The sequence below is a fragment of the Sinohyriopsis cumingii genome, chromosome 16, assembly GCF_028554795.1.
Source record: "Sinohyriopsis cumingii isolate HCF-2022 chromosome 16, ASM2855479v2, whole genome shotgun sequence".
Classification (NCBI taxonomy): domain Eukaryota; kingdom Metazoa; phylum Mollusca; class Bivalvia; order Unionida; family Unionidae; genus Sinohyriopsis; species Sinohyriopsis cumingii.
Window position 1 is genome coordinate 34050925 of NC_142976.1, and position 16714 is coordinate 34067638.

Consider the following 16714-nt stretch of genomic DNA (forward strand, 5'->3'; position numbering starts at 1 on the left):
CGACAACGAATTACGCCTTTGGATGTATTGAGTGTGGTGTGAGCGAATGAGGTCACTGGAATATCGAAGAAAGTTTTCATTTTCTTGATATTTTCTGTCTGACCTCGTCGCTCACACTCAACAAGAAGGCAACCCGATTTCATCTTTTTGACGCTCTTTGGTGTACCAATCGATCTTGTGATTGTCTTCTCGATCACAAACGGAGAGAGTGAGGCAAGCGGTTTTATGGCATCTTTAGACTGTATGACCTTGAAGAGTGAAATGACTCCACACTACATGGTTCGTCATCAGAGTCAGATAAAGTTTTGGATCGTTTATTTTGATATTTTTGGGAAATATCCATGTTGGCTGAAATAAAATTCAGCACCCGTGCTACCCGCCCACCGTGGAGACCAATACTCAGTTGATAAAATTATCTTTGATTGACACGTGAAGTTGCCAGTTTCTAGGGTTGGTAAAATTACCTCCCGATTGACCCGTTAAGCCACCGCCTTCTAGGAAGTCTTCTAAGACTTGGGAAAGGGAAAGATAAAGGAATAGACTATATGGGCAACGGTTGTAAACATTAATTACAAATTAATGTAGTAATTAGGGATTATGCTAATAGCTTGTTGTTTTTGAGTTCGTTCTTTATGGTATTTCTTTACACTTTACACTTACCTGTCCCATAAACCCACAGTATTATACAGTAATACTTGCTACCAAGATTACAGTAGTGAACGAACATCTTCATAGGCATGAAAATTTTATGATATATAAATTCTACATGCATCAGATTACCATCATTTTTGTGCACTTGATGGCTGATATACTTCGGATATGGTGGTCTTGGATGTGATGGAGATTATAACACCTAGAGTAAACCATAAAACCTGAATGATGGCAACTGCTGGAACGGAGGATTGAACCCAGGCTCACAGATGAAAGGTGTTGAATGTGTAATTGAAAGCCTTGTTGCAGGATTGTACACACAAGATATACTCTGGTGAAAATAAAAGGTGCGTATTATCAAACTTCATGTAGAAACTGCTTATTTTGTTGCCAGTAAAAAATAATAAAAGATGATACTTGCTGCAACTTTAATTTTTGTAACGGTAGCTACTGACTAATGTAAAAGTAAATTGCATTATATATTAATTAATGTAAAGATATGTAATGTCTTAAATATAGTCTCGTTTACCTTTTAAGAAATGGAAATGGTTCCCTTAATTATTTAATGGAAACATTTACTGCCTCTTTGGAAACTAAAAGATCATCTTTCATACACCTTTTGTTCATTGGTAAAGTGGGCTATTTCTTTGCAGCTTAGGACCCTAAAATTATTGTACATATCATCTTTAAGACCTTTAACTATTTCTGAAAAGTTGTATTAAAGTTAAGTAAAGGTCAAGCAAAGCTTCTCTTTAAAGTGTTAGTATAGATATTTTTTCAAGCCGTGATATAGTGCTGTAGCATTCTGACTTTGGCCCATTGTGATCCCAGATGTGAAATACGTTGATATGATTCATAATTCCGGTTATACTAAGCTTTTAAAATCAAACACTTTCAAGAGTATGAAATATTTTTTTTATCTAAATAAGTAATGTAAAGGCAACATAAATATTGATACAACATTTTAGGTCTTATATTTTGATACCAAAAGGACGCTGACACAGAGTAAATGTATAGACAGGACGATATATAACCAAGGGTTTTAAATAATTTGGGCTTTTGCAATTTATTTTCGCAAAAATAAACGTTTGAATCCTAATCCTATGCTGGTGATCTCTCCGAAATACACCTTGCTGTAATTTTTTCCTTTTTGTTTTGTTAGATTTTGTGTGCCAAAGTATTCATATGGTTAATATGACATTTTATAAACCATATCTAGACTTAGACACCAAATCAAATTATTGAAAATACTTATATTTGACAACACATAAACACAAGTTAAAACTAACAACAATATTTACTGTTCAATTGCAAGAGGAAAAGTAGAATATTTAACCCACTAAACTAATTGTCATCTATGCACCCCAGTATGACGATTTAATATTTAAAATCTTCTGAAGTTTGTACAAATTAATGTCACAACTAATTATATCGTTGATTTCTCTGCAAAAGAAATGAAAATGGTTCAATTTCAACTTAATAGAATATGCTTCAATTTTTCATATTCATGATACCAAATTAGAAACCAAAAAGTATGACACTAATGCTACGACCACTTATAATCAGTTTTCATGTGGGTGGTCTCATACATTCATACTATAAGTATCATATCAATAATTCATGTTGTTTTATTTTTTTTCTATTCATTTTACCGCCACTAGTATGACCTAAATCGTACACTTGATTAGTCAAAAATATCTGCAATAAAAGACCAATTGCAATTCAGGCATGTTACAAGTGCATTCATGATTCATAGCTTTGATATTTGTTGAGTAATTTAAGGAATTGTAGGAAGAATGAATCCATGTTTTATAGCAATTCAAAATTCCAGGGAAATTGATTTTTACGGCGAACCTCATTGTGCCTCCATGCTAGTTTAACTAACCCTAATTTTTTCTAACTTTATCCAAAGAATTGCTAATAATATTATCTAACACTAGAAATCCAATTATAATGCTCAACCTTCACAAGTTGTATTCCGCCTTCGTACCATGTTTTGAATACATGTTTTGATTTGGGCCGGTGCGCAAGAATAAAAAAAGTGTCGTAGTAGTATCATACTTATACCATAATTTAAAATATTAATTCAAAGAACATGCACTAATATTCCGTTTGTTTTCTTGCTGAATTCAAAATGTTTTGCAAGATATTCTTTCTAAAATTTAAATAATGGTAAAGGAACAAAGAAATTGTAAATATTTTCATGGTTAAGAAGGTGTCTGTATCGTGTTAATATTGCGATTATCAATAGGATCAACGTTCTTAATACCTAACAAAATGAATCTTACCAACTGATCGGTTTTTGTTTTTCATTACGAAATACAATTGCTAATTTATTTTAATATATTTCATATACTATTAATAATCAGATAAATTTAATAATTATAGTAATCTACAAAAGTCATCAATTACACTATTCATAAGATATTTCTTCAGATTCAATTACTGAAACATATGAAGGCTAAGGTGGAAAAAAAACCTACTTACTTTTATACCATTACTTTTACATCTTCTCTTTTCAAATTGATACAGAATTTTAATTCCTCTTCAGCGTTTCCATCAAAGATGTTAAATAAGGTATTTACATGATTTCATATAACATATATAGTTGTGATTTTGTTGCCAATGTAATGTTGCACTGCTTAAAATATCAAAACCTCCTTCCATAACTTCTATACTCAACTAACTAAGATCTCTTACGCTGTGTACACGCTTTACTCCATTTATATCGCCTAGCATAAACGAACCCGGTATCTCTTGATTCCAAAGTAGGGCGTTATTCCAAGTTGTCGTACAGCACCCCTACCACTAAATCTTAGGCGTGCGGGCAGGATGAGTCGGATGGATTATTTCACCTCAAAATGTGAAAACAGATAACAGCCTCCTGTCTCATTATTGCATATCTGCTTTGGTATCAATAAATGGTTATCATGCGAAATTGGTAAATGGCAATGTTTATGGAATTCTGATAGATTTTTGTAAACGTCAGCAAGAAGTACAATAGCCAAAACCTCAAGCAATGCGGCTTTGAAATGAATTTTATTTGTATTGGTTGAAATGCATTTTACAAAGTTCATAAAATATATTTCTTAAAGAAATATTGAATAATGAATAAATGGTACCATAAATACATAAATTAGATAACTTATCAAAACATATCAGAGATAAACCAGCACAATAATGTTATGCTTATTTCCAAGAGAATCGGTATGATCGCATAGAGTCATTGAAAGTTCTCCTGTAATTTTTCACAAAGTATCTGGCTTTTACTTGGTCCCGTGTAGTTGAAGTGCTCAATTAATCTGGTTGCTGAGATAGTCAATATTTGACTAAAGGTTTAAAGAGATATGGATATTGCATGCTTGTTTGGTATAGCAATTCCTTTTATAAAGAGCAACACTATCATAGAGCATTACATATGTGAAGCTAGACACAACTAAGCGAAGCTAAAAGTACCTGTCGTTGAAACTAAACGTTCAAAATAGTTTATCCGAAAAAATATTTTCGAGAATCTGATTCATGGCATGCTCTGTTTTTAAGATAGTAGTACGACTAATACAACGGACAAAAATTAATGTACAACGGAATAGAATATAATATGTGTATAATATATAACAAATACGTTTTGAGGATCCAACTATGTTACTTCGAAATAGACTAATTTTGACTGCTTGTCACTATCCTATACTCGTCATTCATCAGCTTTTGGACTCACATTACGGATTCCTGGAGCTGTAAAACATATAGAAGTATCCTTTTCTAATGACATAGATAAAACAACATTTGAAAAGTAATTGAGGCGGATTATGTCACATACTGAACTCTTGCCTGACCAATTCCTAATACAGGTTTTTGAGAGCACAAGGCATTCGTGTTTCGTGAAAGAGAAGTAGTTCCAAGATGGGAAAAATAAAACTTTTAAGACAAATAAACTGTTCATACCTTTTACTAGCAATATATGGATAATGAGAATTGTAATACTTATAATTATAGTATGCTGAAAACCATTTAAATTCATTCTTGTAAATATTTTTATATTTCATAATTAAATGCAATCTCTACAATGTAAACCATTATTTTATTTTTTCACATAAGCCAAAGATAAAGTTTATTGCAACTTCTGGAATTGACTAAAACATTAATTGTAGTTGACAAAAATTGCAAGAAATTTTTAAAATAGAAGACACATTTAGCGTATAAACAGGTTCCTTCATTTGGTCAACATTGTAGTAACAATCGCGAGTATGAAACCATCTATAATGAAGTGCTTCACGGTGAAAAACTCCTTGCAAAAACCGCACCAATTCTAATTCTTACAATTGCTATCTCGTGCTCACGGGTGGTTTTGTAGGAAGTAGATCAATCGCCTAGGGTTGGTTTGGTCGCATGGAGTTCGTTTTTCATAGCATCGTTCCACATTTCATGCCATTTACTAAGAAGTGTTTTTTGATACAATATTTAAAATCAGTGTATGGCATTTTAAAATCAGATTGTTGCAGAAATATTGCTATTTTATCAGTGCGATTTGCTTTTCATTACTTTTAATACCGACTTGTCTAGGTAACCAACATTACACTATATTTTGAGAGTCATACAGTTCGGTGTCTTTGATGAGAATATTCGTCAGTAATGGTCTTCCTAATGAATGGTGATTTAGCTGCTGCTAGTGAATCGGCGAAGACGTTTTAAATATGTTTGCTTTCAATATATTTGATGGCAATGCATATTGTCTTGATTTCGGTTTAATATATGACTGCTTCATCTCACAAGCGAAAGTTTCTACTATGCTTTGCACTAATGGGACTACACCTATCTTTCCCTCATCCTTTGAGGCATCCGAGTAAATTCTTGTGCAGTTCTTAAATTGGGTGAGAGTTTCTGATAGGATTTTTTTTTTAAAAAATGGAACGATTTGACTCCGATTTTCTTCCGTCTTGTAGCTTAAAAAGTACATTGGGTTGTTTAACTGGACAAGGAAGTCTTTCGGAAACAGAAGGATTTTAGATTTGTGAAAGCTCAATTTTGTTATTGCCAAGTCTGGAAGATAATCAAATGCCAATGTGAGGAATGGCATTTTGGTTTGTTTTGGATTATAATGGTGAATAATAATAATGATAATAATAATAATAATAATAATAATAATAATAATAATGACTCAGGGATATTAGTCAAAACGTTTGGCTCGTGATGTTACATATATGTGAAACCTCACAACACATGTGTCATTGAAATAGAATTTGAAATCAGAAAACTATGTGACTATGAACCTGCAGAACAATGAAAGATATCTTCTCATTCAGACACAACAATAGAGACTGGTATATGCGTGTGTAAAACACCAGAACAGAGGTAATATAATTATAATTCCGATCAAAAGAACCATGTTTGTTAACCTGTTCACATTTTAACGATACGAGATAAACTGTATTTATTGATATCTTCTCCAATATTTTTAACAGTATGTCCAGAATCCAATAGTTAAATTTTTCTTTCATCTGTGTTCAAGGAGACATTCTAAATGCACTTTTGAAGTGTATAATTAAAATGAATGGACTCAATGTACAAATCTTAATTGTATATTACGTATCCGCAACAAATTAAATATATATTGACATAACTATGCAAAATGTTTATGCAGTTGTGGTCATTTCTATTTTAAAAATTTAAAAATAAATTTGGCTATATTAAACGCATATTACAACAACAAAATGAAATTCTTAGCACATTACTGTGAAAATATCAACATTATCTAATTAGTAACTAGCAATAAATCACACTATTTTGTTTTGAGGTAATAAAAGTGAGAAATAAGCACAGAAAAGGAATTACGAAGTATCTTATTGTTGCTATCCTTATCCTTATTATTTTGAAATGCCCATAATTTATTAATGTACAGTTATCATTTTACCCTTTGAGGAAACACATGCGTACATTAATTTATAGTAGTTGAAGAATTAATGCCTTAGTGACTTTTGTCATAATTAAACGTAGCAGCCAAGATGCTGAGTTCATGAGTAAACGACATTTTCCATCAAAAATATCAGTTTTCTAAAGTATACTGTAGCATCATAGGTCATGTCACGATCTATATAAATTGATGATTTGATAAACAATTATTAATTATTATATGCTCATTTTTTCTCCATTAACTTTTCATTGTCAGAATCTTTCAATATTTTACGATACTGAACTCGCGCGCAACTTCATATTGCACTCATAAAGTAACTACTTTCTATTGTAAACAAACAATGGACGCAGACGCTAGCACTTTTGATTTGTAAACAAATCATGTACACTCGCGTAGTAGGCGATGTACGTTTTGGTTGATTAAATTTGTTTCTGAATGAAGTAAAGCAGATGTTTCGTGGACTGCCACATACCAGCTGCTTTGGCACATTCCGCGTTAACGTTTTTGATACAATTTTTCGGATTTAAGCTAGCTATACAGTAGATGCCAGATAGGGTCCTTACAAATAACATGCATGACAAGGAATAAACTGTCCTCTTCCGCTGGTAATAAGAATGACAGAAAAATATACTTACAGTTTTACATCCTGGATTTCCTCAAAATGTACTTTCTGAGTTCTGCAAATCCGAATTACATGAGCCATGTCATAAGTTGTCAATCTTGATTACACATTTCAAAATTGTACTGTAGTTCGAATATAAGTGCATTTACATCCTCCTTACTGCGCTCAAAATGAGATAAGCATTACATCCCATAGCATATTTTTGATAATTGAAATTGAACGACTTCATATTTTTCCCACGAAATGATTTCAAACATTCAATGACAGAAACAGAAACACATCTGCAGATATCAACACGCTTCTCCCTCGCTTCTTCAACCCGATACATATCATATGGAATTGTAACATATAAATCCAGTCCATAATCACGAAATTTCGTAGAATCGACAAAAAGTCTATTCATTCCGGATCAAATGGAAAAGTTGTTGCAATGCGGATTTATTCACAACATGACTCCAAATTTCAATTTTAACTAGACATGGCATTTTATTTCAAAAGTTATGTTTAGCGCGCGAGTAAATTCAAATAAATCTTGGGCGGAGTTATATGCGCAGTAATAATGTTTGTTGTTGTGTAATGATGAGTCTGTGCTTGTGTATTTAGTTTGGAATACGGTACACATTCAGTTATTTTGTTTCTTGTAGTGCATTCTGTTAACATAATCTAGCCTTAGGTAGAATAAGAAAATGAGCATATAATAAAAAGGTTACTGCATTTGTATGGGAAAATATGAACTCCTTTTGTGGATGGCAATACTACACACCCAAGGTCGTTCATATTTTCCCATATAAATGCAATAACCCATAACTCCTGCTTCTTATCAGTCTTAGGTAATCTGTGATGAGAGTTTGCATTTTTGCTCAGATATAATTTGATAGGAACAATTCGTTCATAAATTCAGTGGGATACAAAGGGCTCATTGGCTTTCTGAAGTAAAAGACCACTTTGGGACGGACTATTGACAATGCATCCAAAGACATTCTTTATTACATCATTGCAGTACAAATGTTTTTTGTTTTTTTTACCACGCGTTCCTGTCATTGCAACATCATTCCGCGCGGCATTCAAACTGGTTCGTACTGGATCACACCTTGACGTTGACCTCGTTAAAAATGTCCACGTACTGTAACGTGTTTCTAATTCTGTCTAGTTTGCATGGCATGTATATCACGACCATTCTTGAAAAAATGAGTGTGCAACAACTGAAATAAAGTAGTTATTGACGTTTTGCTACCTTCCACATATCATACTGACAAAATATGTACTTACATGCATGAATTCATAAACACATACATACGCGATAGAATTAAGACATACATACATAGTGGCAATATTCACTCTCTGGGTTGCAAGAGTTGTGTCCCGGCCAGACCCTTCGTCACTATGCTTGCATAGCCCACGACTCACCATACCTAGGCAACAAAAGAAGATCCCAATAGCCCCTGCAACTCCAGCACCAATTAGTCCGCCGTCCCGACTAGCATCAGCCATATCACTGAAATAGTAGGGGAGGGTGAAAAAGGAGCTAAAATTTGATTTACTAATAGTACGAGTAGTATTATGTTTCTTTTTTAGTATGGATAATATATTCACACTCACACCTGCTACCATGGAGAGATTTAAGTTTATCCTGGTTTGGCAATAATTGAGGTAAAAGATAAAAGATATAGGTGACCCTGAAAGACCTTGGGCATTCTTATTGTTGAATAACAAATACAAGTTCTGGACCATATATCATCAATTTTAACTCTTAATACCTTTCCATGGTCAAATCTTGATGCGATTGCTGATATTTTAGCGATTGCTGATATTTTAGTGGTAGCAGCAACTACTGATGGCGTCCCCGTTGGTGGTGAGAATTCATGTAATCATAGGAGGTTTCGAAGGCTTGGGTTATGATGGTCTATTTCTCTTGCGATTAGCTAAAATGAATTAATAAACTTCTTGGAGGTGATTTAACTTTGCCAAATTGCATTGTAGCAGATTCGCCGCTTTATTTTCAAAATCTTTTCCTTCCGTTCAATGTTCAATCGTTCTATTTGTTTCTTCCTATGGCATCCTTGCGTCTACTTCATATTGTTACTGAACACACGTTCCTATTTCTGATGTTGCAAAACATCCTCCCAATGTTCATTCTCTTTCCTACCGAAATCATGGTAGACATGTAATGATAAAGAAGGCGATGGTGGTATAAAAGCTGCAGGCAAAATTATTGCCCTGGCAATAGCAAATAATCCAGCGGTAAATGAAGGTAAACTTCTTCTAAACAAAACGAACAGCGGCAACAGTAGTTGTACTATCGCTCCGGGAATACGACGTATCTGAAGCAGACTCACCCCCAATATATTGTCATTGATATTTCACCTATAGGTATTGTACTTGAACTTGTTCGCGATGTGTGTATGTGTGTGTGTGTGTGTGAGAGAGAGAGAGAGAGAGAGTTTTCCATTGAATGGAAGAGAGACAGTACGCACACACTGAAATTTGTTACTTGTATTAAAATTTCAGGCACTATTAAATCCGTTTCAATTCGGACCGAGCTATATATACAAGTGCATTGTACCATTATCAATTTAACCCAATAAAGATGTATGGTGGTGTAGATTTGTTGACTGATATTGGATTTAACTGTGCACCATCACTTTGAGGATATATGCCACAACAGAAAAGTGATACGGTATATAAAGCTATATCAAAACAAGTTTATTAACAAAGATCGATAACATTACAAAAACAAGGTGACATGGTTTAAATATGTGAGGTTCCCGATCAACTTGGAACGTAAATGTTAATTAAATAGAATAATATTGTAATAAAAACAAAATAAGGTGATCAACAGAGCTCAATGAAATTAATACAAATAGGATTTCCATGCTACATGTCTGCGGCATGATGCCCCTGTGCTAGACATCACTATAAACTGCCACATTGCAGACATCGTAGCGATATGACTGAAAAATTGTTAAAGCTACGTTAAAAATCAAAATCACAAATCAGATCACAAATAGGATTTCGCACAAGCTAAATTTTCGAATAAATGTTAACTTCCTTTAGGAAAATTACAATATGTCATCAAAGAGCTCCTTCGTGTGCGGAACATCGTAGTAACGATCGTGTATAGAATGGAGAATGAACTAATCTATCATAATATACTGCACACCGAATGGTTCCTCTCAGGACACTCGGGTGGTTTTTCATTTTTTATTATTTACGAGTAGGTTATATACTAATGACCAAATTTAATTCTTGTAATAACTTACTCAGTCCTAAGGAAACCGCTCTGGGGACCTAGTGGTTAGTGCGTCCGCCTTGATCAGATGCGAGAGGTAGTAGGTTCGAACACCGGCCGAATAACACCAAAGACTAACACAAATGGTACTAACAGCTTCCTCGCTTGGCGTTCAACATTAAGAAGTTAGGACTGGTCGGCCTGGTGTGAGGATAATGTGACTGGGTGGGACATCATGCTACGTGTCAGCGGCATGATTCCGCAGTGCTAGACATCACTATAAACTGCCACATTGCAGACATCGTTGCGATATGACTAAAAAATTGTTAAAGCGACGTTAAAAATCCAAATCACATGACATCACACTCCTAAGCATGATTCCGCAAGAAGGATGCCAATCGCCTAATGTTGGTTTGATTATATGGAGTTTATTATTCGCAACATCATTCCATTACGCCTGTCACTTACTAAAATTAATTTTTGATATTAGGTTTAAAATCAGTGTATAGTATTTGAAAATCACCTATGCTCATTCACCCTACAAGAAGTTCAACGAGGGGACACTTTTCCAGTGCCAGAATATATAGGTGGTATACTCAGCAGGCAGAGAAATATTCCGATTCAACCGCTAAGCCACCGCCTTCTAGGAACTCCTAAGAGAAGAAACCAAATAGAAAAGAGGGTGATAAAGTGTAGGTAATAGTGGCATCAACGGATATGAAACGTAGAGGCAGACATAATGTGTTGCATCAGAATTATGTTTGCTCAACTTTCAAGATCCTTTCTGGGATCGAAATTGGTCGCAAACCAAAGCAAACAGGTTGCCTCTACTCAGTCGTAATTGACGACATGCAGCGAGGTTGCATCAAAATCTATCCCCATACCCGCAGGAATAGGTTTCTATCAAATGCTGTACCTAAAAGCTTGGTTTCGTCTACAATTGATATCAGTGTTCCTTCCAGGATGCCCTCCGGATCTCCATGACGTCTACGTAAATCACGGAAATACATGAACAGTTTTTCAATTTGAGATTTAGAAACCGTTGGTATTGACTCCATTTTTAATCTTCTTTATCTTTTGTTGCAACATTTTATTACATTACCAGTGTTTGAAAATTTTGAAAATAGAAATTAATCATGGTTTTGATGGGTGTTTTCAATATTGGTAACGTATTTTGTCAAGCCCAGTGGATGTATTATAGGCCCAGTTCAAAGCTTCCACAAGTTCCAAAAGGGAAACGGTCGATTGCAACTGTCTTAATTATTAAATTTTAAGTGTTGGTTTTCCTTTTGTCTTCTTCTGATTCGATGATTCTGTAAATAATTAGACGTTGATAACTGTTTAAGAAGACTCTATCAGCATGTACATTTGATGTGTTATGTTTGAAACTCAAGTTTTTACTGTTTACTTTTTTCGGTCGGAAAAGAGTTTCTTTCCAACCATTTATTTTACAAAACGTGTCCTGCGCTTTCTTTATAGAGGAACATGAGTTTAAAGTAGAAACCTATTTTACGATAATGCTATTTTTCATTCATTAACGTGAGGAAAGCTTTAACAAGACTATGCGGTATCTACTTAAACGTTCGAGCGTTGGGCGATTGATAAACTTTCTCAGTACTTCTTGGCGCTGTCTAATGGGCTTTTACAGTCTTAAGTGAACTATGATTCGCTAGTTATTTCAGAGTTAGGTGAGGACTTAGAAATGGATGTAATGTCAACTCATTAGAGGTAGCATGCTTAATAGGATCGTGCATGGTTTAAAGGGTATCACTGTTAAGTCTAATTTTACAAATGTTTCAAACTTAGCATAGCCTTCTTTAAATTCCAATATGAATTGGGTTCTTGAATGCATCTTCAAAGAGACTAGGAAGTGGTCACTGCTGTGAAGGTCATCAGCGATCTTCCGATCATAATCCAAACTAAGCGAAGGAGAACGAATCTTCAGATCAATGTGTCTATGTGCTCGTTACAGGATGTACACGTGTCAGTCATTTTGTGCCTAGATGATAATCGTGTCTAGAAATAAAATCTTTTACCTTTTTGACTCGGTCACGTATGTAAATTTATCCACATAAATTGTTATGAACATTGAAATCCCCGAGTAGAAAAAACGGGGCGGGGAGGTGTTAAACCAGTTTGTCTATTTCATTTCGTAGTAAGTTGACGATGGTATCTAAATAGATCACAAAGTAATCAATCGATGTAGAGCAAAGCTTACATCATTTTTTTGAAACTTTGTTTAAATGAATAACATTATCAGGCGCTGTATTATACACGACAACGGATACTCCTCCTGGGGCCCTGTCAACACTTATAGTCAGTTTTTAAAAAAGGGATAATTTTACGTATAATATCCGTACCTTTAAAACGGTTTCTTGTAGATATAACACTGTAGAATCATGTTCACTTAAAAGCAGAAGAATATCATTTTAAGTTCTCGGCAATTCCATTGTAGTTTGATTTCCTTCAGTATGAATTAAAAGTAGAGATGTTGTAATAATTAGGTTCGACCTTTCGCGGGGGACATCTGTATGCTTATTATTCAGGAGGAAGTGCGGAGTTCAAATTCTGCAACCGGTTTTACGCCACATTGATTATAGAGAGCACATTCCTCCATATCCATGTCATCAAAGTCTCGAAAACTACTATGCAACTTAATTGGGTAATAAGACTCATTTTCCCGCTTAAGCTGTTGTTGTCTCTGTTTTACTTTGGTGATTTTGGTGCCGGTGTGTTTTGGAATGTTGTTTGAGTAGATATTGCATTTTTCTGAGAAATATAATGTGAAGTGTGAGCACATTGCTGACTTAGGTTGGTTTGTTTGAGTTTGTGCGTCCTTAATTGTTTTCGGACTATTCACTGTTCTTTACGAGACTTGACAAGATTGGGCAAGGTGGCTATGCACTCGGATTCCCGGTGAGAGAGATCCTGGAATCGGCTACGTATTTGATTTTTGGAGCATCTATCTTCGTGGTGACTGTACTTTTGAAACTTGAAACATCGAGATGGCTTTGATTTGTATATCTTCATTTTAACTTGTTGGTGTGTTGAAGGTGGCTATACTGGTATTGATATTCTGCAAAGTTTCGTCACATTTGATGCGAATTCTGCGGATGTCAGTGACGTCTATATTTTTCATACCTTTGTATTGCTGACTCAAGCCAAATCACGAAAGTGAATCACGGTCTTGGACGAATTTGGTGATGTGTGAGCGAACGACGTTATAACATATTGCGGAAAAACTTATTTTGGGGTATATTTTTGGTATGTGCTTTTCGCTCATATTGTACAAGTAAACTACTGATTTCAGGCTTTTGCGCTGTTTCTAATCCAAGTATTTTGCCTATAAATCGCGATAGCAAGGTAGGAGATCTTCTGTCATCTTTGGATTGGCTGACCACGATGCGTGGTGACCGACCAAACACTAAATCCAACATGGAGATACTTTCTAAGTACCATTGATACAAAGTTGATATACACAGTGGGCAATGACTCCTCCCGATCGAACCGTTAAGTCATCTCCTTCTGCAGAGTCTATAGAGTGGAGAACAAAATGTAAAACAAAGAAATTGACTGTAAGGGCAAAGGTGGTATCAAGAGAGATACACGGAAAGAAAAAGTAAGAGCAGCAAATTAAGAGGACCTCAGGGTGATCGACTTGACCAGCCGATTTATTGAGGCTGGTCCCATCCCGTCCACATGTCTAAGAAAAATAAGCCAAACTAGTGTGTTGCGTTGGAAAGCCTTCACTTAACTTCCGGGATCCTTTACACCCTCGACACTGGTCACAACCCACATCCAACAAGTTGCCTCCATTCAGTCGCCTCTTACGACACGTAGTGAGGGCGCATCGGGTCTATTCGACAACACCGGATAGGAAGAGGAAAGGTACATTTTAAGAGTATTTTAAACGGAGATGTTTTTAAGTGTGACGTCTGTATTTTTAAAAATATTTCCTGCAGACAGAACACTAAAAAATCATGTTGTTTTAAAAGCGTAGGAAGATCATTGTAGGTGATTTCAAGTTCTCGACACTTTCATTGTAAGATGGTGTACTTCATTAGGAAACATAATTAGAGAAGTTCTAGTAATTAGGTTACACTTTCTAGACGGAACTTATTCTATATAATTAATAATCAGGAGGAAGTCGGGGTTGTAGGTTTGTTACTAGGTCAGATGCTAACAATCAATTTGTTCTGGATCGAAGGCGCCGAATAAATCATGCAGCTTTTAGGGGTTATCAGAAAACTTGTGCTGCCGATTATTGTTCGTTTTATTTTTGTTATTCTGTGATTTTTCTATTGGGCATTTTTGAATATTCTTGGTACGTAAGTTGTGCTTCTTTAAGGTTTATAATGAGGAATATGTGAAGGTGTTACTGCGGCAAGTAGACTTGTTTGGGTCTGTGCATCCTTACTGATATATCGACAAGTCTTTACTCTAGTTGATACGTATGGGTCATGCAAGGAGGTTCTAGATTTTGTCATATTTCGTTGTTTCTGGGTAGGGGATAGTTGAGTGTATCTCTCCCTTTGAATCGCCTGCTTCTGTTTCCAGATTTTGCACTCCTTCGAATCGACGTGACGTTCTTTTGCACAGTATATACAGTATGATTGACTTAATAGTCGCGTTCCAGATTCAAAAAGTTACCACATCGGCAAAGCACACACGTGGCGTTTGGAGCATCTGTCTTCATGTTAACTATAATACTGACATATAAAATATTGTAGTACGTTTGGGATATATCAACCGTGATGTGCAAAACTGCAACGTTTACTTCCTTGGGTAGTGTTGGTGTGTTAAAGATAAGCAGGGCCTGAAAATTACGCTGGTTCGAGGCATGGGACCGATTTTATTTAGCCGCTGACCGTCATATGAAAGCAGCACTAGCCCGTCGGACTTTCAACATTTCTTAATTGCCCCTATACACTGACGAATATATGCTTTTTAATCAATAAAACATCTGAAAACAGTCATTAAAATGCACCAGTACAAGCGGAAGTTGAGTTATATTTAGAGGCTGATGTTGTTGTTGCAACGTTTAACGCTATTTTTCAGCACACGATAGGCTATACATGGTGACTAGTATTAATGGTGCAGGAAGAAGCCGGGAAAACCCCGAAAAAAACACCGACCCACGAGAAGCTACTGGCAAGCTTTCACACATACCCACATTGGCCGAATGGAAGCAGGACATTACCCACCTGTCAATTTAAATAACGTCACTAACTGCAAATTTGAGAATGTACGACGGCATGTATTTTCAAGTTAAAGTACAAAGTGGCACATGCACATGATGTATGCACAGTTTATCCCAAATGCAAGCTATCCAGGTAAATCGTTTAGAAAAGGTAATTTGTCTACTGAAGTATAGGTTTATTCAAAGGGTAAACTAGCAGACATGCATGCATCTGGTGAGGTTACTTTTATCAATCACTTAATTGACTCAAATAACCACGCCTTCTCAATAACCATTTTTTACCATAGAGCATTTTTGATATTTGTTATAAGTCTATGTCGTTGTTGTTGTTGTTGTTGTATGGTTTAATGCCATTTTTCAGTACATGATAGGCTATACATGGCGGCCAGTATCAATGGTGGAGGAAGAACCCGGAGAAAAACCCTGGGAAGAACCACCGACCCACGAGAAGCTACTGGCAAGCTTTCTCACATACCCACATTGGCCGAATCCGAGACTCGAACCCACGCAGACAGGTGAGATGACAGTGATCCGTAACGGAGAGCGCTTTAGACCACTTGGCCACTCGGGGCCCCTGGGTGATGTTGTAAAATATAACCGGAAACCTGCAAATTTAGTACGCAATATGCTGACCACCAGTCTAGGTTTAAGCCTTGTCAATTAAATGTCTGTTCTACACCATATCTCAAACTAAGCATCAGTAGTATCGGATTACTATTGACACGTCTGAGCAATGCTGAATGATGAAATTTGCTCTCTGATATAATTGCAAAACCTTACCTCAGTTATATGAGCAGCTAGAGCTACAAAATCACTTTATCCAAAAGCGGAATAATATGGGGTCTTATATGCATACTTACTATCCAATTTCTCCTGCCTCTACTCCTGCCTCTACTATTTTCCTAATTGGTATTCTCCAGCTTACAACTGGGTTTAGGAGGAAAAGTCCTGAAACAGAGAAAGAAATGTTATAACATGTAATAATAATGTGGTGATAAGTATCATAAAGTATTTTATAGATTTCAAAATGTTGTTGTGTTTGTTTTAGCAATTATTAAAATTTCTTCTGAGCAATGTACTTGTTATACTGTATCTAATTTAATT

The 16714-nt window shown here is 35.5% G+C and overlaps 1 protein-coding gene across 2 annotated transcripts in view; it reads right to left on the bottom strand.

The window, feature by feature from the left end:
* Positions 1–3874: 3874 nt before the first annotated feature.
* LOC149780184 (uncharacterized) overlaps positions 3875–16714 on the bottom strand; it is a 63749-nt gene continuing 50909 nt past the window's right edge. The window contains exons 2-5 of one of the 2 annotated variants that reach the window (XM_089936344.1): positions 16471–16558; positions 8503–8676; positions 7195–7236; positions 3875–4383 (exon numbers count right to left, since the gene is read on the bottom strand). In XM_089936344.1, the coding sequence (XP_089792470.1) occupies positions 4368–4383; positions 7195–7236; positions 8503–8676; positions 16471–16558 (320 nt within the window). In that variant the 3' untranslated portion in view covers positions 3875–4367. The remainder of the gene's footprint in view (positions 4384–7194; positions 7237–8502; positions 8677–16470; positions 16559–16714) is intronic. The other variant, XM_089936345.1, reaches the window with a different exon arrangement.